Genomic DNA, 24,016 nt, shown 5'->3' with positions numbered 1-24,016 from the left:
ACAACCCAGTATATTTAAAGTTATATTCACAATTAAGTTGATATAGAAATTAATGGCTGGTCATTTGAATAGAATGGGTTTAATCAAAACAACCAGACGTCAACTTGAATCTTGTGTTCGGTAAGTGAAAGGGTCAAGAATAATCTTTAAAAAAGCAGTAAATAATAAATAGCAGAATTTTATTGTACGTTTAAATAATAAGACTAACACCTGAATAATATTTGTGCCTAATAATGGATTTTTAATGTCTGCTCTAAAGATCGTCGCTTGTCTTTTATTTTGTAATCCTCTCAGAGCTGTCGTACTTTTTCTAGGGGCCTGTTCCCAAATGACGTATTATTCAAAGTCGAGAGCACTAGGTAGGCTGTGACCCCATTATTTCTTGCTTATCTTTGGTAATTTGTACCTGTTGCGAGTGGTTATACTTGTACAATTCTGTATATCATTTTGGCATAACAATAATAATAATTAAAAAAAAAACAAACAAACATTATTTCTTGCCCTTCGTAGTGCGTAAATATAGGAAGCCATTTGTAACACAGCCTTTTTCGACGCGCAGACTTCTCAGCCACTTAGCAGCCAAGTTTCACTAAGGAATATATGGTGATATCGTATATTATCTGGTGTGCCGTCGTGACTGTTGAATAATCGATTAGAGTCAGATTTGTGTTTTAAAAATTATGCTTTTCTTCACTTCTTAGTGAGGCAGTCATTGTACTATATTAAATCCTACGATTAATACAGGTAGCAAACCGGCTAGCCTCTGGAGCTAGCTGCTTCACAAGTTGTTAGGAGTCTGTTTAGAATTAGCCTAGCCTAGCTAGCATTCCTTTTCCCGCATCAAACTTCACAGGTAAGATTTTAGATGTCACCCTGAACATCGTGTTCATAACGCATAGTCTGTTGCTCTATAAATAATAGCTATCCTGTTACCGTATGTTGATATTTTTTTCTTGCTAGCTTGCTAACGCTGTGAAATATATTTAAGTGACACGTCTACCAATATTACGACAATCCACCCTGTAATCCGACTGTAACAGTACTGAAAGTGTTTTAATCTGCAGCACTGTCAGAATGTGATTGGGTAATGAAGTAATTTGATAAAATTATGGTTGCGATATGAATCCTGTTGTTATGCAGTTACACTGAATTACTTGATGAGCTTATGAAAGAGAGAGACCGTTAGAGAGACAGACAGAGCGAGAGAGAAATAGTGTGTGTGTGTGTGTGAGAGAGAGAGAGAAATAGTGTGAGAAAGAGGGAGACAGAGAGTGAGTTCATTTCTGTCAGTGTCATGCTGATGTTTATCTGTGTGTATCTCTTCCAGGTCTGCTGATAACCCAGACTGAATAAGAACCATGAAGCTGTACAGTTTGTGCGTGTTGTACAAAGGATCGAGCAAGGCCAACCTTCTCAAATCAGCCTATGATTTATCTTCATTTAGTTTTTTTCAGAGATCCAGGTGTGTACCTGTTCTCCTCTTCTCTGGAGGCCGGCCAGGGTTTCACTTGTAACATTTACAGCCATCAACAGCCAGTTTCCCGGTTTTATTTTCTCTTGTATTGACTTTAAAGGCATTAAATTAGAGACAGGAATCTTTCATGTGAAAACATGGTCACAATGCTAAAAATCCCATGAATAAAACTTGCATGAAAGGCTGTGTGTCTGTGCAAGTGATCATTAATAGGTCACATGACTGCAATGAACCATGTATAATCATTTTAAACAGATTGGGTTTCATTTATCACTCTCTTTTTTTTTTTTTTTTGCATATGTGAGTAATTGTTGAGGTTGTAAGCCAAACTAAACATACATTTGCAAAGCATGTTCCAGTCACAGCTCATTTGCATATCGCAACACCTACAAAACTCCATGAAAGATCAAGTGCACGTAAAACCGGCGGCACTAAATGAACAATCGGTAAAGGCAAAGCCAAAAAAAGCTATGTTGAATTGAAAGGCTAAAATGGGAGTTATTTTGACTCGCTTCAAGGCACTGTGGCTGGCTGATGGATGACATTTGGCTGTGATTAAATTAGGTTGAAAATCAAGAAAGCTCTGGATATTAGTGCAGTACATATAATTTAAAAATAAGCAATTTAAACCCAGCACAAGCAGGATACGATTATACAGGACTTTCCAGAATACCAGGTTTCTAGTGCATATGCATGTATAAAAGCAAATAGAGAGAGAGAGACTGCCTTGAAGTGATTCAACTGAATCATTTTTAAATGGCGTAATACAACATGATCTTTGGTGATGTGTGCCTGCCATAACAGATTTGAACATGACAGAAGTCCCTGAGATGCTCCTGTAATAATGACATTACTCCACCTCCCCATGTAAAAGAAGCATTATGTAAATGTAAGCATTGTGCCCCCAGTATATGTATTTATATGGACATGTGCTTGTATAATCAAAAGTTTAAAGGCCTATTATCAAAACAAAGAATTGGGATGTAATGCGTTACCATGTAAAAGTGGACAATGTGTGTTGAATTGTGTTCCTCAATCCTGTCTTCCAGTGTACAAGAGTTCATGACCTTCACCAGCAGCCTGATAGTCGAGCGCTCCTCAATAGGAAGCCGTGCTTCCGTCAAAGAGCAAGGTTAGTAAAGGTTTGCTGGATGATGCTGAAGCTTTACACTGATTTGGGAAAAAAAAAGATGTCTTTATTCCAAACCAGTCATTAATCTCCCTTCAGCCTGGGAGAGGAAATGAGTGAACTGAAGCTTCACAGTGATTAGAACAACAAATTGGCCAGCTGATGTTTATCTTCTAACTGACTGACTCTGGCCAGCTGTAGTTAGCCTGCCACTTGGTCTGCTGCTTTCTCTGTGATTTACAGCCTAATAGAGTTTTCTGTAAGCATATTGATTATTTTAATCAGAACATGCAGTCAGAAGTGTTTCCTGTTTAGATTTAAGGCCTCGATTTCCTCCTCAGACGATGCAGATGTTAGTGGCATTTAAAGTGCATGAGCAAGATTTGGGGTGGAAGTGCAGATGAATTAAGCACAGCAACATCGATTCCTTAGTCAGAGTTAAAAAATCCACACGTTATTTGATATATAAAATCAAGCTATCAGTTAAGCTTATGATTAATAACTAAATAATTCTATAAAAGAACAGATACAATCTTAACAATTTTCTAATTCTAATATCATCTTCAGTGTCCAAAGCAAAACTCATTTTTCTCATCTGGAAAAGTTTTCATGATGGATGGCTTTGTGACGAGACATGCTCTATTTTTTATTTAATGTCATGAGGGAGAAAAAGAGACCGGCTAAAAAGATTATATGTTGTAGTTGCAATAAAGTTATAGCATATAAAAAAGTGATGAAGTGTACAGATAGTCCAACTTGTAATGTAACTATTCTTTAATAAATAAAATAGTTAGTTTTGGAAAATGGTGCGCTAAATAATAGGAGGTATAAAAAACTTCAGGACATGCCGTTATAGCAGAATAATCAACACCATTGTTTTAATCATCTTCCTAAAGTAGCATCTTTAATTCCTTACTTAATCTTGTATGAACAAAAATGTCATCCAGATAGAAAGTGTGTGCTTTAACCATAGTGTTAAAAGTTTATTCCTCACTTGTCTTATCCACAGAATACCTGTGTCATGTGTACGTCAGGAACGACTGCCTCAGCGGAGTAGTAGTTGCAGATAACGAGTACCCCTCCAGAGTGTGCTTCACTTTGCTCGATAAGGTGGGCTTGTGTTGTAACACGTGGTTTCTTAAGTTCCTCAAAATTTTAATTGTTGAGCTGGCCTTGTTAGCATTTCCTCTCTTATTTATTTAGGCTTTCATGCTTAATTTCAGCAGAAATAAAACATCTGAAATCCTGGAACCTTCAGATCTTAGTGTAAAGTTTTTGCAGTTTGTCCATCAGACATGGTGGGGTGGGGCAGGGCAGGGGGAGGAGTTTGGGTAAAATGGTAAGTAAAAGGTAAAAACGTTCACATTGTTGCGTGTTTTGCTTCAACTGATAAGAAGCCCACAGCCTTTAAAGTCACCTAGCAGGAATTGTATGCTTTGTATACTTCATAGCTACATCAGAGAAATCCTACTGACCTGCTGACAATTTAAGGGGAAAGGCCTGTGGCTCTGTTATGCGATTAGAGTCATTAATTAAGCTGGCATGGTTTGGGTTTGCTTGTAATGTTGGAGATCAGTACAAAGTTACTGCAAGAAGATTAGAGTTCTGCCTTCCTTTCACAATGAAACATATACCAGCCAACTGGTGAGAATTTTCCTTATATAACATTCTAAAGCAGCTCAGGCATCTGTTTCAAATATCTACATTTAATTTGGTTCGTCTCTGTTGCAGGTATTGGAGGAATTCTCTCGGCAAGTGAACAGCATAGATTGGCCCTCAGGCTCACCAACTACTGTTCAGTACACCGCCTTAGATAGCTACCTGGCCAAGTATCAGGTGAGAGGGATTCACATCCTCGGTAATCTCATGGGCATTTTAGCCAGAATATATTTTTCTCCCTGAAATTAACAGGCTTAATTTGGAAATGTGTATGAACTCTACCTACTAAAATTCAATTTGGTTAAATTTAATTCAATTAATTTTGCCTAATTTATTTACAAAAGTCATTTACAAGAAGGTTCCTAAATCCTGTTATCGTTTCCACAGAACCCACGGGAAGCCGATGCTATGACCAAAGTGCAAGCTGAACTGGATGAAACCAAAATTATTCTGGTAAATAAACATGATTACATAAGCAGATTGCTAGTCATAAATTATTAAAATGGTTTATTGCATAGTTGATCAGTCAGATCAGTGTTGCACTGTGAGCGTGAGAATACTGGATTTTGTGCTTTCAATTTTTAAGCCCAATCCAGTTATTTTGACTTGCTTCGTTAGTTCAGCAAACATCCCAGTTTTCTGTGGTTAGCTCTGAGATCCGATCAATCAAGTTCAGATACCTAGTAGTGACTTCGGGTCACCACAACATCTGGTGTTTGTGATAAAACTTTAACTACAGATTGTCTGCATGCCAACGTACATGTTGTTGCTTTAAGTGAATTTCTCATGTCTTCTGCAGCACAACACAATGGAGTCACTTCTGGAAAGAGGAGAAAAGCTGGATGACCTGGTACAGAAATCAGAGCATCTGGGAAACCAGTCAAAAGCCTTTTATAAAACGGTTAGTATAATGACTCTGCATGCAGAATGTGCTGAGAGAAAATGATTTAAAGCACCACTGCAAAAATAATACAGAGTCTGATGGTTCATTCTGTACTACAGTAGTGGCAAATGCTGTCCTTCAGCCTTGTAACCATTAAAACATCTGGAATTATATGATCATGTTAATATTATAATATGTTTACAAACCCGGTTGTTTTTTATGATTCTGAAAAACAAATAAGTTTGCAACTGTAAAATGACTAATGCATGCCTGCCTAGGAAAATAATCAAAAATGGAGTAAAAAACGTGAAGCAGCATTACTGATACCAGCCTACTTTTAATCATTTATATAAGGAACAAAACACAGCAGACTGTGTGTTTTATATGAAAATAATATTTTTGTATGACCACACAGTCTGGAATGTAGTATTGAATGTAGTTGAATTAATTAACATGTCACGCTTGTGTAGAATTTCCAAGAAAGAAGTTCCTGTTATCACTTCTGTCGTTCATGTGCTTCCCTTTCTTTTCTCCGTCTTCCCACAAAACACTTCACCACATCAACGATTAGACATTTTTCTTTGTTAAACATAGTTTTTTTTTAAAAAAAAAATAACAATAATAATAAAAAATGACCAATCATTTTCGAGGATTCAACCAAGATCTGGTATAATTTCCAATAACATCACATCATGACTTAACAGTCTGTTGTTGCTAGCAATTTCATAATTTTTTATGTTTATACTAATAATTTGGGTTTGTCATGTCAGGTCTAAACATGTCATGTTTCACCATATTGACATTCGAAAATCTTGAAACACATGAAATTTATATGGCACCTCTGCCATATGAGTGTCTGTATAAGATGTTGCTATAGAAACAAATTACTTAAATGAGCACATTAATGCCAACAGCTGTTATTTAGACTATTAATCAGCCCTTCTGACCAATCAGGTTTAAGAATTCAACAGTGTTGTGGTATAATGCAAGTTAATCTTGGTGCTGCACATTGAGAGTCACTGTAATCAGTCATTTTTGTGCTCATATGTATATTCAATTCCAGTAATACACTAACCTTGTACATGTGTGTATTGTGTCCCTGACAGGCACGGAAGCAGAACTCTTGCTGCGAGGTGATGTGATGAATGCATCGTGAAAGATCCGACTCTTCTGGACCACCTTTTCTTTATCTCTTTATCCCCCTTTCTCTCTGTCCCTCTCTCGGCCTGGGCTCAGACACAGAGCAGGCACGACAGTTCCAGAGACCTTATAGTGTGTGTTGGGGATAGAGAGAATCCATGATATATATATATATATATTTTTTTTTCTTTTCTTATTTCTGTTTTCTTTCCCTCTCAGATAGGTTAGAGGGACTGATTTCCCAGACTACACCACACTTAACTGCACTGTAAGAGAGTTTGCTTTTTCTTCCGTTCTCCCAGACGGTCCGCTCAGGCCCTGGTGTCGGCAGGGTTTAGAATGGAAAATGCACAGCACAAAGAGAAGGTTAAGACATAAAATCTCCATTGTGCCTTACTTTAAGTGGCTGCGCATTGTTAGACTGTTAGCCTTAATAATGAATATTCCAAGCGATTGGTTATAGTGGGGGGGGGTCTTTTAATAATGGAAAATGCATTGATTAGTGGTGATGACCAGGTTTCAACGCTCATGTCTTATAGTGTGTAAACTTATAAAATTGTCAAATAAATTGAGTGCATTATGTCAGACTGGCTTTTACATTGCCTGCATCCTTTGTGATTAATTAAAATCAATATTTAGTTACATTCACATTCCCAGTTTTATTAGGATCAGCACTTAAGTGTTAAGGGTAGTCATTAGGCTTTTGTTTTTCCAAGTGTGGTCTCCTCTGAAATCAGTCCCTTACCCTTGAATGACATTTAATAACAATATATAGATACAGCATCCAGTTCTGTTTATTTTCGGACATGAATAATAAATGTGAATTGTCTTTATTTTAATAAGCGGTGACCCTCTACAATCAGTGTTGAGTCTAGAATCACATTGGGTTCTCCATCTTTCTAATGTTTTGATTCCTTTCTTTACTTCTGCCACAAGCTAAAGTTCTAAAAATACTAAGCCAACGTAATCCCTATCTCGCTACTTTTAAATTCCTGAAACGTTTGTCAGTTAGGACAAAACTCCTCTCTGTGCTGATGTACATCAGAGAAAGGTTTAAGACTATCAGATATCTGGCGTGCATAGTGTGGCTGATGTTTTTGATTTATTTCTTTTTCCTGAACATACTTGTGATTCCATGGCGTGAAAAAAGTTGTAGTGATCTGATGGTGTTTTACTTTATGCAGAGTTGTTGCTGAATCTCTGTGGCTTGTGTGTGTGTGTGTGTGTCCCTACGCAATGTAAGGGTTGTATTGTATAAATCAAAGTGTGTTTCTTTGTCCAAAAATATAATGCGCTGCTCTAGAGGACCTTCTGAGATGCCTTTTGGGTAATTGCCAAATCCCTGCAGCTCATTCAATCTTAATTTGGAGATTGAATAGCACCATGTTTTGTGTAGTTGTGTATAAAACTAACTTGGCAAAATATACTCCTGACATGTACATTAAAAAAAAAAAAGTATTTATAGGCAACATATTGGATATTAGGCATTAAATATGCTCTAACATTTTTCTTCTTCGGTTCCAATGGACAGCTAATCTGCTTTGTACTGTAGTTTTTAATCTTATCTCCATTTCAGTGTACTCATTGTATAAATGTATAATTAACACTGCGGTTGTATCAAGTGGGAAAGTTCTTTTCAATCTCTGAAAATGAAATAACACCTTGCTGAATCTGTGAGGATGAGAGATTTTTTTTTTTTAATGATAAATTTAATTTTCATACAGTGAAGACTATGGATGAGAACAATGCTGTAATCATTTAAAACTAAAACTGATACGGAAATGAATTCATTTTAGTTTGCATATAGTTACATACATATAATCAAATTTTTAAAAGAGGGACAGAGAAATAGAATTAATTGACATTTTTTGATTAAAAGTCATAGCAAAAGGATTGGGGGGAAAAAAGTAAAGTAAATTCCCTGGGTGTGTTAACACTGAATGGCATTTTTGGTATTAATTCTAACATGGAATGTTTCTAACCACCAGAATACAATAATAGGTTTAGTTTTAAATGATTACAATAACAAACAAGGCTGAAACACTGTTCTATATGATAAGAAAAACTCCTTGGAACTTGTTCACATTAGAACCGAGTGAAGGAAATGAACCTTGGAGCACTGACCATCTCAGCACATCCGTCTACCTCAAATACCATCTAAGTGGACATGTTCACTTTCCTCAGGTATTACTCAGCGGCATCCTTTATAATTTAGATAATGTTACTGCCCTGTTAAACTCTTTATTCATAATGATCACATCAGTCTTATTTTCAAATGCATTTGCCTCCGCACAGAATGTCCATCCAGCAAGGGGATTAATGAGCAATTTTCCCTCCCAGTGTGTAGAGGTTTGTAGAATAATTCAGTCCTGTGGTGTTAGGATTTGTTCTTCTGCTTGCTGGCTTTCCTGGTGTAGCGAAAACTCTTCAGCGGGTTCTTCCCTCTGTTGTTCTTCTGCAAGGATGAGGTAAGGAGACATGGACATGATGTACTGTAAATTGTGCTTCGTTATTTTTAATGCTCTGTACAATGCATTTACTATAAGCAACATGTTAGACGATGAACGGATCACATGCCACTAATATAACCCAGTAACACTTTTGCTTACAATGCTGTGGTGTTAGTAGAGTAAATATAGTACACAGTCCTGATATAGAAAGATGCTCTTTAATTATTGTGTTGAATTCCACCCCCACACACAAGAAAAAAATTTCCTCAGATTCAAACAACCCACTTTTTTATTGAATAAGGAATTAAACAACTGTATATGCTGCAATTGGAAAAGGATCAACGATGGGGTGATACCAAACACCTTAACATCATAGTATTTATCCATTTATAGTTACATCGTGGAATGTCCAAATGACAAGTTAGTTCCTAAAGTAAGTCGCTTCATTCTCACCTTCAAGGGAGTTATCATGACTCCCTTTGGGTGGGTCTTGAGTTTCTTCTTCCGGCGTAACAGGGGGTTGACCAGACTTTTCAGCGTTGACGGAACTGAAATAAGGATTAAGAACAGTGTGTTTTACCATCCCTAATAACTTCAATTTCAACTGTTCAACCAAAAACTATTGATATCAACAAGGTCTTACTCAAATACTCCGGCACATTTTTCATGTGGGGTTTAATGATGGCTGGATGGAGGTCTTTGTCGTGACGGAGTAGCTGCAGATCTCTCGGGTTGTCCTCGAAATACATCTGGATTAAAACATAGCGGTTCAAAAGAAGGCCTTTGCAAGCTTTGTATAAATTGTTTATGATTTTTTTTTTACACAAACCTTAAGCTTCTCCGAGTTGAGCAGCTCCTGCTTGATCTCCTTTAATCTGGCTTCCTTCACTGCCTGCTTGGTCACAGACCTCATCGCATCCTACCGGGATTTATAATAATCATAACTTATTTGCAGAGCTCCTTACACATTAAAATGGCTTTAAATTATATTAAGCCTAGTCAAGTTCTAAGACTGGTACATGTTAAATAAAATTGGTGGCAAAAATGATGTATAAATCAGAAACTCTCATACCCGACATCTGTATCTAAATCCTTCTATTTCCTCCATTCTGAACCCGTATGGCTTCAGGGCACAGTTTCCACTGTCTGCATGTGAGGAACACAAACATTTAGCTTGCAGAAAGTAGCTGTTTCAAAAGTGTTTAAGCTTTCTATTTTACAATAAACATGCAGTCAGGTACAGAGTGTACTTCAATAATTTAGACAACTTGTGAGGCATGTGTAGGTGTGTTTACAAATGCAGTTTACCTTAGAGGCAACAGAGGGAATAAAATATGTCTAAGTAATAAAACAGAATACACATTAATATTTTGGGGACCTGCACTCTAATAGTCTTAATTCATCCCCTTTCTATGTCTCTATTGGATGAAGGCACATTTGTGAGAAGATCATTTGAAGGCCCAGAAGACTTATTGACGGTTTGATTGACTGTTTATGAACATGCACATGTGGTATAATTTATCTGTATTCTAAAAAACATTTAATAACATGGTCATTTGGTAAGCAGTAGCACATCAGTGGGATCTCACAGGGGCCATATACTGGATATGTGCTGTTCCACATATTGCTGAAATACTAATTACCTCTTTTGAGTGACAAATGAGCTGCCCTATGCATAAGGTAGATGAACATTTACAATTACAGCATTTTGGCAGACGCCCTTTTCCAGAGTGACTTACATTTCAGCATATTTTATACAACTGAGCAACTGAGGGTTAAGAGCCTTGTTCAAGGGAGCAGCAGAGACAGCTTAATGGACATTGGAGTCAACCTTCTGATCCGTAGTCCAACACCTTAACCACTAAGCTACCATGTCCCCAGATAACAGGGCCATTAAAGACAGCGCTGCAAGAGTCACAGTTTTTACACCAAATTGGACTAGTTCAAAATTCCACAAGCTCCTTTTAATAGCTAGTACCTCAAAAATTGCCCTTGTACTGCAAGTGGCCACTAGTTTGTCATCAGTGTTCTGGCCTCCTGACACGTATATGAGCTAATGTCAAAGAGGGAATAAAATAAAATTGTGTGTCTAAAAGTCATTAACCAATGCAAATATTTTGAACAAATATATAATAATCTGCCATTGTTTGTTAAGCAAAATCCTTTAGTGTAAATAAGAGTGAACATAGAGATCATACAGTATGTAGTAAATAATAAATACAAAATGTTTTTGACTGATTTCGCAGCCTCCATTTACAGCATCAGAGCTCATACCTCCTGTAAGAGCACTTTCAACCTCCTCCAGCAACAGGACCTCGGAATGGGAGACGAACGTGAGAGCTGTTCCTTTGTTGTCTGCCCTCGCAGTCCTGCAAAACGCCAAGAAGCCAAAAAATATGAGCAACGAGAATCAGTAGATGTGAATGTGTCTGAAAAGTTCTAAAGACGTTCACCTGCCGACTCGGTGGATGTAGGATTCAACAGAAGTAGGAAAATCAAAGTTTATGACATTTGCGATGTTCTGGAAGTCCACACCTCGGGACACACCATATTCTTTATCTTTGCCTCTGAAACAACCCAAAGAATCCCAATGTTTAAGTCAATTTATGATATTACACAAGTATTGGCACCCTTCATTAAAATGAGTAAATATTAATATATGGAAAAAGAACAACATGGTTTAGTTCAATGTTTTCCCCCAAAAAACAGAAAGCAGTTGCTCAAGAGAGGACAGAACCTTATTCCTTTTCCTACATAACAATGGTTTCAGTTCCTTGTATTCTTGTACATAAGTTAACTTAACTGTATGACTCAACAGCTATATCGTCTTGTTAGTATTTTTCAGTGGGAATGGATGATTTGGAAATGGGACATGGTTAGAAAAATAAGAGATTTTAAAGAATGACAAACTTTGTATTTATTTAAAATGTACCTTATGGGTGTCAATAATTTTGCCATTTCTGTGTGGAGAGTAAATTGTATTTTAAAAGTAGTTCTAAAGAGAATTATTTCCATTAAAATAAAGATAAACGGGTTCTCAAGTTTGGAGTGGTGCAACAGACATCAGAAGTTTACATACTGAAGGGTGCCACTAATTCTGAAGGACATAATGTCAATGTAAATATTTCCAGACACACAATTTTAGTAAATTTCATATGTAATGTGGACACTGATCAATTACAAAAAAACAACATACGTTTTACTCTTCTTCTTCTTCTTCTTCTTCTCTTTGTTTTTAGCACTTTGGGAATCAGCAGTCGGTTTGTCGAGCCCCTGCTCATCTGTGGCTATGATGTAATCGTAGAATCCTTGATTAAACTGTGATATGATGTGACACCTAAAGTACGAAAAACAGTTTATGTTAAACATGAATAAAAACAGCAACTCAGACATTACAGGAGAGAAATTGGAAATGATAACTTCTGGAAGCATTATTAGACTTTGTAAACTAACACATTATTCTGAAAATAATGTCTATATTCCTTAGCCACTCTAGGGAACAAGTGTCCCTATTATCATTCATGCATGTTCCATGCCACTGCCAACCATTTTGGTTGTTATTTGTGTGATGGATTTGTTACTACAGCTTGGTCGGTAGGGGACGTGATGTAGTTGGCCAGTTACCCAGTCCTAGCTGCTGAGGGGAGCAGCCACCTCACATGGGTGCTGCCCCGGAAGAGCATCAACAAGAAGCCAGGAAAGATAAAAGCAAGAATATGCCGCAGCACGCTCGGGGGTTTGTATGGAACCGTTTGTTTTTGTATTTCAGTGTTGACTATTTGTGTTTTTGCGTATTACGACTGTGTATGTGCTGCTGATGGGGCTTGAACAGGTAAGCAAGCACTCACTTCTACTAAACTAAACTTCTACTTGTCTAAACACCTTAGGTAAGGGGCAGGTGTCACCCCCTGTACTTAAGTTTGTGAGGTAAGAGCAGAGTAGCTATTTTTGTGTTTCATTTTGTTTGTAGATAAGCATGTATAAAAACAAAGCGTTTTTTTACACTGTCTTTGTCAGGCCCTACGTTTGTCAGTGTCCTTCAAAACTATAAATTTTGTTCCATGTTGTGGGTCTCCAAAGCTTTCATCCCCATTGTTCCGAGTTTTAAATTTTTCTGCACAGCCTGCACCGGGCCTCCAACACATTGCCACTAACTGGTCTTAACCACGGTGCAAAATTAGATTTACATTTCCCCATGGCTAAAGGCTAAACCACAAACTTTTCCACGGTTCACACAGCTACCGTAAAGCCTGTGTTAAACAAACTCCGCCTGTTTCGTTCTGCGTAACAAAAACAGAAAGATTTCAAACTGATTCCAAAACAATAAAAATAAAATCTTCTTTATGGGGTCGGTTAGATTTTATTTTTAAGACCTTTGAAACACGAATTTAAGACATTTTAATGCTAATTAAGGCCTTATATTATGGAATTTAAGACTTTTTAAGGATCCATGGACACCCTGTTTTTATATTGTTTTTGTGGTGGTTGGTTTGGTTTGGTTTTTCTCCTCCTGTCAGCTTGGAAACCCACCCGTTGCTGACCCTCAGGTCACCCCCTAGGCCCACCTCAGGTTCATAACAATGCAGTTATCCAATCACGTTCCAGCATTACGATGCATGCTAAGATTCTAGGACTTGCCTTGAGTGCACAGGAAGTTCAGAGTTAAGGACGCAGGCTGGAACGCTGAACTGCTCCAAGAACAGCTTGAGCCTGTAGCAGCGATCTAAACTGCTGACGAATATGAGCGTCTTGCCTCGCACCAGGCCAAGTTTGAGGAGTGTGTAGATAAGGAGGAACTTGTCCTCCTCCTCGCATTTTACACTGTATTGCTGCAGCTGGGAGCTGTCTGGAAGCTGGGAGCCTTGTAGCTTCAGCGTCACCTACAGACCACAGGGGTAAGAATTAGATAGGACAAGAACCAGGTCATGTTCGATTATTCAAATTTGAATCTATTAAATTGATGCTTGACTCTATCATGCTTTTGTCCTAAGCTTATATGGAGAAAAGTTTTGCTTTTATATCTTGACATTTAACAGTGGATTGAATCCTGCATTATTATTATTAGCTTTTAAAAAGAGGTATCCCTTTCAGTAGTATTTTAAATGAAATTTCATTGCTTCTGATACTTACAGGATTGTGTAAAACAAGCTCCTTCAAAGCCTGAACGTCGTCACTGAGTGTAGCAGACATTAAGAACGCCTGATAGATCTTAGGCAAGTTACTGAGGGAAACAACAAAAAAACCACTTCATTAAAGACTCATCTTCCATTAGGCACCAAGCAAATGCTGATTATTCAAAGCTGTCATGCATGTGAAAGCTTTCAAAACTCACCAAATGAGGCTCTTAAGATCAGCCTCGAAGCCGAACGAGAAAAGAAGGTCTGCTTCATCAATGACAAGCACTTCCAGAGCGTGCAGCTCCAAGTTCTGGGCCTTGATGTGGGCTTGAACCCGAGACGGTGTTCCTACCACAATATCTGGTTTTTCCATCAGAATTGGCCTACGAGGATTAGGACACACACACACACACATATATATATATATATATATATATATATGTGTATATATATTCATGAAAATGAATACACAAATTTATGCACAGAAGGTGAAATCATGGGTGTACTTTATGCAGTTGATGAGACCTTTATCTGTAGTCTGGTTAAAAAGGAAAAAAAGGAAAAAACAGATGAAAAGGAGGGAGAGGGAGAGAGAGAGAGAGAGAGAGAATTACCTACCTTTTTTTTCCTAATGTGCTCAATAAATACAGGTTATAGATTTGAAAAGATTTCGATAACGTTCCTCATTCTACAACTGACTCAAATAAATAAATAATGAATTATATATATATTTTTTTCTTAGATACAGGTGACTGGAAATTGAAGGTCGTTATGCTTCCATCAGAACATTTCTGGTAATGTTTATGCCTGTGGGTGGAGGCAGTACCAACAATGTAAAGCGGAAGAGTGACATGCAAATAAACAAGAAAAGCGTGCGCCGGCTATCAGTATATACAAGTCGGACAGTGGCAGTATTGTCGGTACATCTACCTGTTTTTTTTGTTTTTTTAAAGCAATAGAACTTTGATGACTGATTATCATCGCCTTAATGGGATCATCATTATCAAACTGGTTACCCATAATTCTCTGCTGTGAATATCTGCAGACGTCAGAAGAACATAAGCGGAAGAGGAGGAATAAACCGCCATATACACAACATGTACGGGTAGAGAAGGGCTGGTTATTCAACACACAAATGGATTTCCTTTGAATTGGTAAATTGTCAGAACGAGGAACCAGAACAGATGATCCTATCTTTGAGGAATAGCCAGAAGGGTAAGTTTTTACACTTGTTTTTAGCAGATGTTTCAGAATCATATATGCAATTGAACTAGAGACTGTATGTAGCACTACAGACTTCAGAGTCTGATAGAAGAGCAATGTTTGGCTACTGAAATCTGAGTGTTAAGATGAAAATTGTAGCAGGGAAAACGTTTCTGGATCATGGTTTATGAATTTTGAAGCCTAAATACAAGTTGGGCAGCTTCCAGCAATACAGTGTAAAATGCGAGGAGGACGAGGTCCTCCTTATCTACGCGCTCCTCAAAAACGGAACCCGGAAATGCAAAAATGCAGAGTCATTCCCGGGTTTCGGGACTCATTCCTGCAGCACTCCATTAGAGCGAACACAAGCTAATTGTGTTTAAGAAAAATGTTTAAATAAAGAAAACAATTTTGTCTCAATGAAAGGTTACACAGAAAAATAGTTATATACACTACCAATCAAAAGTTTGGACACATCTTCTAATTCCATGGTCTTGGTGATGTTTATTTCTTTCTACATTGTAAAACAATGCTGAAGGCGGCCGAAATACACAATAATGTCCTTTGAACAGTTGAGATATGTCTGCTACTGATGCTCTGTAAAGCCGTCATAACGGCTCTAATCTGAGGTGCTGTTAATTGGTGATTTCTGAGGCTGGTAACTCTAAATGAACTTCTCTGCAGCAGAGGTGAGTTTTGGTCTTGCTTTACTGGGATGGTCTTCATGTGAGCCAGTTTCATCATGGTGCTTGATGGGTTTTGCAAATACACTTGACAATACTGTTCTTGCAAGAACTATTCCAGAACACCTGACCTTCGTGTCTTAAAATAACAACTGACTGTTTTTTGTTGTCATTACATATGGATTACTTAAGTCCATGTGTGTTATTTCATAGTTTTGAAATCTCCAGTATTGTTCTAGAATGTAGAAAATAAATCCCTAAACAAAAAACATTGAATTTAAAGGTGTGTCCAAACTTTTGACTGGTAGTATATGTATATACACTATATTGCCAAAAGTATTCGCTCACCCATCCAAATAATCAGAATCAGGCGTTCCAATCACTTCCATGGCCACAGGTGTATAAAATCAAGCACCTAGGCATGCAGACTGTTTTTACAAACATTTGTGAAAGAATGGGTTGCTCTCAGGAGCTCAGTGAATTCCAGCGTGGAACTGTGATAGGATGCCACCTGTGCAACAAATCCAGTCATGAAATTTCCTCGCTCCTAAATATTCCACAGTCAACTGTCAGCTGTATTATAAGAACGTGGAAGTGTTTGGGAACGACAGCAACTCAGCCACGAAGTGGTAGGCCACGTAAACTGACGGAGCGGGGTCAGCGGATGCTGAGGTACATAGTGCGAAGAGATCGCCAACTTTCTGCAGAGTCAATCACTACAGACCTCCAAACTTCATGTGGCCTCCAGATTAGCTCAACAGTGCGCAGAGAGCTTCATGGAATGGGTTTCCATGGCTGAGCAGCTGCATCCAAGCCATACATCACCAAGTGCAATGCAAAGCGTCGGATGCAGTGGTGTAAAGCACGCCGCCACTGGACTCTAGAGCAGTGGAGACGCGTTCTCTGGAGTGACGAATCGCGCTTCTCCATCTGGCAATCTGATGGACGAGTCTGGGTTTGGTGGTTGCCAGGAGAACGGTACTTGTCTGACTGCATTGTGCCAAGTGTAAAGTTTGGTGGAGGGGGGATTATGGTGTGGGGTTGTTTTTCAGGAGCTGGGCTTGACCCCTTAGTTCCAGTGAAAGGAACTCTGAATGCTTCAGCATACCAAGACATTTTGGACAATTCCATGCTCCCAACTTTGTGGGAACAGTTTGGAGCTGGCCCCTTCCTCTTCCAACATGACTGTGCACCAGTGCACAAAGCAAGGTCCATAAAGACATGGATGACAGAGTCTGGTGTGGATGAACTTGACTGGCCTGCACAGAGTCCTGACCTCAACCCGATAGAACATGGGATGTCACTTAAGTTCATATGCGAGTCAAGGCAGGTGAGCGAATACTTTTGGCAATATAGTGTGTATATATGTGTATATATATATATATATATATATATATATATATATATATATATATATATATATATATATATATATATATATATAGATACAGGGGTTGGACAATGAAACTGAAACGCCTGGTTTTAGACCACAATAATTCATTAGTAGGCATTAGGGCCTCCTTTTGCGGCCAATACAGCATCAATTCGTCTTGGGAATGACAGATACAAGTCCTGCACAGTGGCCAGAGGGATTTTGAGCCATTCCTCTTGCAAAATAGTGGCCAGGTCACTACATGATGCTGGTGGAGGAAAACGTTTCCTGACTCGCTCCTCCAAAACACCCCAAAGTGGCTCAATAATATTTAGATCTGGTGACTGTGCAGGCCATGGGAGATGTTCAACTTCACTTTCATGTTCATCAAACCACTCTGTCACCAGTCTTGCTGTGTGTATTGGTGCATTATCATCCTGATACACAGCACCGCCTTCAGGATACAATGTTTGAACCACTGTGTGCCCATGGTCCTCCAGAATGGTTCGGTAGTCCTAGGCAGTGACGCGCCTCCATGCTTCACCCTGGGCATGTAACAGTCTGGGTGGTACACTTCTTTGGGGCTTCTCCACACCGTAACTCTCCCGGATGTGGGAAAGACAGTGAAGGTGGACTCATCAGAGAACAATACATGTTTCACATTGTCCACAGCCCAAGATTTTCGCTGCTGGCACCATTGAAACCAACGTTTGGCATTGGTACGAGTGACCAAAGGTTTGGCTATAGCAGCCCGGCCATGTACATTGATGCTGTGGAGCTCCCGACGGACAGTTTTGGTGGAAACAGGAGAGTTGAGGTGCACATTTAATTCTGCAGTGAGTTGGGCATCTGTGGTTATATGTTTTTTGGATACAATCCGGGTTAGCACCCGGATATCCCTTTCAGACAGCTTCCTCTTGCGTCCACAGTTACTCCTGTTGGATGTGGTTCGTCCTTCTTGGTGGTATGCTGACATTACCCTGGATACCGTGGCTCTTGATACATCACAAAGACTTGCTGTCTTAGTCACAGATGCGCCAGCGAGACGTGCACCAACAATTTGTCCTCTTTTGAACTCTGTCACCCATAATGTTGTGTGCATTGCAATATTTTAAGCAAAACTGTGCTATTACTCTGCTAATTAAACCTTCACACTCTGCTCTTACTGGTGGAATGTGCAATCAATGAAGATTGGCCACCAGGCTGGTCAAATTTAGCCAATTTAGATTCTTTTGTCATGCTGGAAACAATCTATATATAATCACGTTTTCCACAATATGAGAATTTCAGAATTTCTATTTAATTGCACTCACCTCTGCGCTGATACCTCTGCCTTCCCGGAAATGTCAGCCACGCGGACATCTCTGGCACAGTAAGCGGTGAGCTGGCGGATCATAGCCTGTACCTGCTGGCCCAGCTCTTTAGTGGGGACCAGGACTAAAGCTCGCACTGCCTGCTCTCGCACTGTCTATCGCAAAAATAAGATATAACATCATCAAATCCCCCCCCAAACTCAGTCATCTGTTACTCCAACATTATACAAGCAGGTTTATGCAGGTCTGACAGTCAGCCATCATGTCTGGATGTAGAGGGTTATTTTTTATGTTTGTTTAACTTGCCATTGCTTACTGCGTCAAAAATCTGAATACTTAGTTCTAACATATTTTTCCAGTTTACAGTCATGAAACTCGCATCCACTCAACAGAATCAAGAGATTTATTTATTAAGTCATGTCCACCTACAACTACAGCTTTTCTTTGATTGTTCTTTGTATCAGATCAGACACTTAATACTGGCTCTAAAGTACAGCAGCATTTCTTTTGGCTTCAGCATTATTAGTCTTTATTTATGGATTTGTGATGTCATTAATATGAAAATATCAGTAAATGTTTGTGACTAACTGAAATAAATGACTATAAGTTGATTGTAAATACTGTATACGAAATTGCAGTAACTCATTGACATTAAAATATCTGAAGCAGATTTAATTGTATCTCTACCTGTTACAGACTACCAAATTTCATGTGTACATACCCCAACAAACGATTTACAAATAAATTTCTTCATATCCAGCTTGAAAAATAAGGCCCAGTGTCTTCAAACGAAGCCAAAATAAGGATCTTATCAGCACATGTGTATTCACTCCCTTGTGCTTGGTGCATGCTCACCAGTTATAAATGTTTATGTCCTACCTGCTTAGAGGTGAGGATCTGCTGAATCAGTGGCACGGCATAGGCAGCCGTCTTCCCTGACCCGGTCCGAGCTCTTGCCAAAAGATCCTTTCCATCGAGAGCCAGTGGAATGGCTTTTTCTTGAATGAGGGTCGGTTGAGCCCATCCAAGGTCAGCGACCGCCTGCCAACATATACAGCGTCATAAATGTGAATGTAAAATGCAGAATAATTTGCTGTAGATGAAAGGATACGCTCTATATTTCAGTCACATGTTAAACATTCAGGTAACTGGAAATTATCCAAAAAATTTTTATCTTCAGTAGAGTTTTTCAAGAAAATCAAATTGAGCTTAATGTAAGAACTTATTTATTAATGTTTTTTTTTTTTTAAAAGCGCAATTCTTTTTTCCTTCTTCTATTGCAGACGCTTGCAGCCAATCACACGCATTAAAGTGACAATTTAGACTAAAGGTAATTGTCATATCCATGTTTGATTTCATAATTCTCTTTTAGACCTGGACTGTTTCTAATTTGATTGAGAATGCTTTGTTTTTATAAGAGTTGAATCTCAAGTAATGTCAAGAACATTGTTTTGCAGTATACTCTGAAAACAACATTCCTCTATACATACAAACATCAAGAGGTCCAACACTGGCCTCGAGAACAACATTTAACATTTAAAAGAACATGATCATTTAGGACACATGCCTCAATTTTTGTGTAAAAACTCTCCTGCTCTATAGACTTTATGACTGTTAAAAAATGTGTACAAGTGAACAAATCAATCAGTAAAGATGTTATTAGGAGTCTGACCATGATGAATAGGAAATTAAATAAACAGATTTACGTCACAGCAGACTTTCAGTATAGGCTGCAATACTGAACTCTGTAACCAGCAGTTTAAACTCAACAACATGTCTGTGTTGTTTTCCATCTCCAGTGAGATGCACACCCCAAGCCATGGCTTGAGCAGACCAACTACATCTAAAAAAAAAAAAATACAAGACTGAAAAAATCAGGCATTTCAGTTCTAAACCGCACCTTTGAGCATTTTGAGGCAGTACAATGCCTGAGCCCTGGTCAATTTTGTAATTCCCATTAACTGCTATAATACATTCACGTCTGAAAGTCTTGTTTTTGCTACACACTCAAGTCATGTTCGAGCTCAAAAGATGAACTGACTGAGAAATTCCTTTCCTGATATCTAGATGTGTTCAACAACTTAGAACATGGCACTTTGAACATTTTGAGTTTTCCAAGTGACCCAATACTGTAACCTGTGACTGACATGTTTTTGGTGTCCAGATGTGCTCTGTTAGAGGGACCTGTATAAACAGTTAATAGCTCTGAATGTCTCGATGAAGACTATGAGAGCAGAAATACAGAAGCCATGCCACAAGATGCAAGTGGTAGAAAAGGACAAATTGTGGAGACAAGAAGGATCTACTCATGATCCAAAACATAAGAGCTTATATGTTAAACCCGGTGGAGGAAATATCATGGCTTGGATTGGTATAGTTTCTGAAACACTTTATGGAAATTGCTAGTCTCTTTTAACTAAGGCATCTCAGAGCTTGTTAGCTAACGAGCTAGCTAACGAGCTAGCTAACGAGCAGCCACGATAAACATACAATTGCTAATCACTGGTGTTTCTGGTTATGGTGTTGTTTAATTACGATCCTGGTACCTTTAAAATACGGTCATCTAATCCCATTTCGTGGAACTGTATTCTTTCGGGGTCCATGTTGTTCTTTACCCTCGTGGTAAACAGGCATGCGCAAACCAAACGTCGTCATTCTATTTGGCCGTGGAATTTAATGCGTTCGAAGGAAACTTCCGACTTGGACCTGAGCGAGTTTGACAACGGCCGAATTGTGGTGGCTAGACTCAGAACATCTCATCAGACATCAGAAAATGGCAGGTCTTGTGGGATGTTCCTAGGATGATCAGTATCTACCAATTAATTTTGTCTGAATGCAGGGCTTTTGAGCCTGAACTGCTAGTTTCTCTTTCCACAGGATCCTAACTGGGTTCAGGTCATCTTCAAAACATGAGGCGGAAATGACTTATATATGTTCATGCACAGTCCTTTAAGGATTGGAATTGCACTAAAGTCCCAGAGATATTTATGCAAGAGCAAGTCAGATATAATAGAAAATAAGGTATTGTTTGCTAACTTTGATTAAGCCATCATGGCCAAGGAGGTTGGAATTGTTAGTATACGTAAAGGGAATGAGCAAACTCTATTTTCTGAGGAAGCTCAGATCTTTCAATGTTTGCTACAAGATGCTGGAGGTCTTCTACCAGTCTGTGGTGGCGAGTCCCATTTACTCTGTTGTGTACTGCTGTGGGGGCAGCATCAGCACCAGGGATAACAGCAGATAACAAACTAATTCGCAAAGCTGTATCTACCACTGGACACAAACTGGAGACGTTTGAGTCAGTGATGAACAGGAGGTCTGGTGGTCTGTCTCACCCACTCTACAACGCACTACAGAGTCAGAGGAGCTCATTCTCCGAAAGATTCGTTGTCACAGAGAACGTTACAGGAGGTCATTCATACCATTCACAATAACATTGTACAGTAGTTCACCTGTGTGTGTGACAGGTGATAACACTCTCACACTGCACTACTACAACCATTAACATCATTATATTCTAGACTCTCAAGGTTCGTCATATTCATTATCTACTGCCAGTTTGCACATGTGTACTGTGATGTAAATACTGATGTAAATTTGGTTAAATCCACAACTGTGTTTCATATTTGCACTACTACATTTAATTTAACTTATTGTATTCTGTATTTAAGGTTTTCTTCTTTCTTCTTACCCTGTCTTCTAAATTATTATGCAAGTGACATCAGGAGGATTTAAGTTAAATAAACATTTCATTTCAAGTTTTCCAGTGAAAGTTTTTGCTTGTTTTATTTCTCCTATTATTTTAGATAACTGGGATCAATCTCGGACAGGTTTGTTAATTAGTTTGCCAGGTGATCTTAATTAAAGGTTGTTCCACTTTATTATCAGGTCAAAGTTTAATGCAATATGAAGTCAAGATGATGCAGTACATAGTGAAATGAGATAACGTTTCACCAGGACCCTGGTGCTACATAAAACAACATAACAACATATAGCTACAAAACAACACAGAGCTAAGGACTGAAAGTAGTTATTAGTAGTTATATTGTGCACAAACAAAACAACAAATACAAGAACAAGTGATATATATATATATATATGCCACCGCACCTCCCACTGTATCCAAATCCACTGAGATACACTTTTGGCCTGTTCAGTGACCTTGCCTACTAGCTGTCTCCTGGCCATCCCCCCAATACCTAGCAGCCCGAGGGCTCTCCAGAGTGACTGCCCAGCAAACCCTCTGCAACCAACCTCTACTGGTAAATTCCAGGCCTTCCATCCATCTTGCTGGCTCTCGAGGACAAGGCCTTGGTATTTCTTAAGCTTACGCTCATGAGCCTCCTCCATCCTTTCTTCCCAGTGTACTGTTAACTCCATAAGCACCACTTGCTTGGTGCCTTTAGACCAGAGTACAATATATGGTCTGAGGCTAGTGTGTGCTATCTCCTCTGGGAATTTTAACCTCTTCTTCAGGTCTGTCTGCATTTCCCAGTCATTTGCTGAGGCCAGAACCCCCCCACTCCTCCATCCTGCTGCTATGCTTTCTCCTGCCTTGACAAACTGGATTAAATGGTGTCCATTGGAAAGTTTTTTAACCCTCCTCCTTGCCTGGTCCACACCCTCTGCCAACTTCTGTCAAATCTCCCATCTGTCAAACTTGACTGGCATGGTGAAAGGACATGCTCGAGGTTGGCTTGTTTTCCACATAATGTACAGCTGGGCCTCTCTACCATCCCCCAAATATGGAGGTTTGATGGAATAGGCAAAACATCATAGACTGAACACATCAAAAACTTTATCTGGCTGCCACGTCAGGACCCTTTCTCGTACACCCTCCCACCTTGTCCAGCTACCCTATTTTTTCATCTCAACAGCCTTGGCATGCCGGGTTTCCTCCTCTGCCTTGTGGACCTCCCTCCCGGCGTTCCTTTGGGTCAGCTTTATTCCAGCTTGTTCTGGTGAAGCAACCTAATCCAAGCCTGCCTTGAGCTACTGTCCCAACAATATCCACATGCTGGAGTCGATCCTCAGCTTCCGTCAATGCCCTGCTGGCAGACCACTTCCGTCCTGTCCTGACCACAATGCCTGCCTGGCGTAACAAGTAGTGGCCAGAGCAGTCTAGGAAGTACCCCATGCTGGTAACTCCAGACCTTATACTTGCCAGGTAGGCCGCTCTTCTCTAAGGATGTCATCCAGGTGTCTACTTGGATAATCATCTCCCTCAAGCTCTGCTTGTCATTGAGGTCTGCCCTGTACCACTTCCCCAAGCTCTTCACTAGTCTCTCCCGAACCGTTGGGATGATGGTATCTTTAATCCTGAAGCAGAACCGGTCCTGGATAGGACCTGGATAGATCCTGGATAGGTCCTGGATAGAACCTTTCTCAACACCAGGCTTCTGGACTTTTCTGGTTTAAACTCCATCCTAGCCCAATCAGTGAGTTTAACCAGATCCTCCAAAATCCATCTCCCTTCAGGTACTGATTTTGCCATGATGGTAAGGTCATCCATAAAGGCTCTAGGTACCTGCTGGATGCCGCTAGCCAGGTCACCACGGTTCTTCTTCGCATCTTCAATGATCTTAGTGATTAT

The 24,016-nt window shown here is 39.2% G+C and overlaps 3 protein-coding genes and 1 pseudogene across 3 annotated transcripts in view; 2 read left to right on the top strand and 2 right to left on the bottom strand.

The window, feature by feature from the left end:
- Nucleotides 1–547: 547 nt before the first annotated feature.
- On the top strand, nucleotides 548–7,962 carry ykt6 (YKT6 v-SNARE homolog (S. cerevisiae)). The gene is made up of 8 exons (XM_058411153.1): nucleotides 548–853; nucleotides 1,328–1,462; nucleotides 2,524–2,606; nucleotides 3,613–3,713; nucleotides 4,335–4,439; nucleotides 4,650–4,715; nucleotides 5,062–5,163; nucleotides 6,252–7,962. Exons 2-8 carry the CDS (start codon nucleotides 1,359–1,361, stop codon nucleotides 6,285–6,287), a joined length of 597 nt encoding a protein of 198 aa, XP_058267136.1. The 5' UTR covers nucleotides 548–853; nucleotides 1,328–1,358; the 3' UTR covers nucleotides 6,288–7,962.
- A 670-nt stretch (nucleotides 7,963–8,632) lies between these two features.
- ddx56 (DEAD (Asp-Glu-Ala-Asp) box helicase 56) lies at nucleotides 8,633–21,123 on the bottom strand. Its single transcript, XM_058411151.1, has 14 exons — nucleotides 20,970–21,123; nucleotides 19,303–19,464; nucleotides 18,424–18,578; nucleotides 14,068–14,235; nucleotides 13,866–13,956; nucleotides 13,374–13,615; nucleotides 11,932–12,072; nucleotides 11,189–11,302; nucleotides 11,010–11,104; nucleotides 9,808–9,881; nucleotides 9,565–9,654; nucleotides 9,379–9,484; nucleotides 9,189–9,283; nucleotides 8,633–8,740 (listed from the first exon to the last, which is right to left on the bottom strand). Exons 1-14 carry the CDS (start codon nucleotides 21,024–21,026, stop codon nucleotides 8,663–8,665), a joined length of 1,668 nt encoding a protein of 555 aa, XP_058267134.1. The 5' UTR covers nucleotides 21,027–21,123; the 3' UTR covers nucleotides 8,633–8,662.
- The window catches only part of ccar2 (cell cycle and apoptosis regulator 2), a 34,428-nt gene continuing 25,164 nt past the window's right edge, over nucleotides 14,753–24,016 (top strand). Inside the window, exon 1 of the mRNA XM_058411150.1 lies at nucleotides 14,753–15,067. The gene's annotated coding sequence lies outside the window, so the exon portion shown is untranslated. The remainder of the gene's footprint in view (nucleotides 15,068–24,016) is intronic.
- Nucleotides 22,336–23,560, bottom strand: LOC131367136 (uncharacterized; annotated as a pseudogene).

The sequence above is a fragment of the Hemibagrus wyckioides genome, linkage group LG16 (assembly GCF_019097595.1).
Source record: "Hemibagrus wyckioides isolate EC202008001 linkage group LG16, SWU_Hwy_1.0, whole genome shotgun sequence".
Lineage (NCBI taxonomy): Eukaryota > Metazoa > Chordata > Actinopteri > Siluriformes > Bagridae > Hemibagrus > Hemibagrus wyckioides.
The sequence above is the reverse complement of the archived record's forward strand: the minus strand, read 5'-3'. Positions and strand labels throughout refer to the sequence as shown.

Excerpts from the sequence above, each read along its gene's own strand:
- ddx56 (XM_058411151.1), bottom strand. The coding sequence starts at position 21,026 with ATGGACCCCGAAAGAATACAGTTCCACGAAATGGGATTAGATGACCGT. Across the intron at positions 11,303-11,931 it reads AAGAAGAAGAAGAGTAAAAC|AGGCAAAGATAAAGAATATG; the intron begins GTATGTTGTTTT and ends GGGTTGTTTCAG. Across the intron at positions 9,655-9,807 it reads GATTTAGATACAGATGTCGG|GATGCGATGAGGTCTGTGAC; the intron begins GTATGAGAGTTT and ends AAATCCCGGTAG.
- ykt6 (XM_058411153.1), top strand. The coding sequence starts at position 1,359 with ATGAAGCTGTACAGTTTGTGCGTGTTGTACAAAGGATCGAGCAAGGCC. Across the intron at positions 1,463-2,523 it reads AGTTTTTTTCAGAGATCCAG|TGTACAAGAGTTCATGACCT; the intron begins GTGTGTACCTGT and ends CCTGTCTTCCAG. Across the intron at positions 5,164-6,251 it reads CAAAAGCCTTTTATAAAACG|GCACGGAAGCAGAACTCTTG; the intron begins GTTAGTATAATG and ends TGTCCCTGACAG.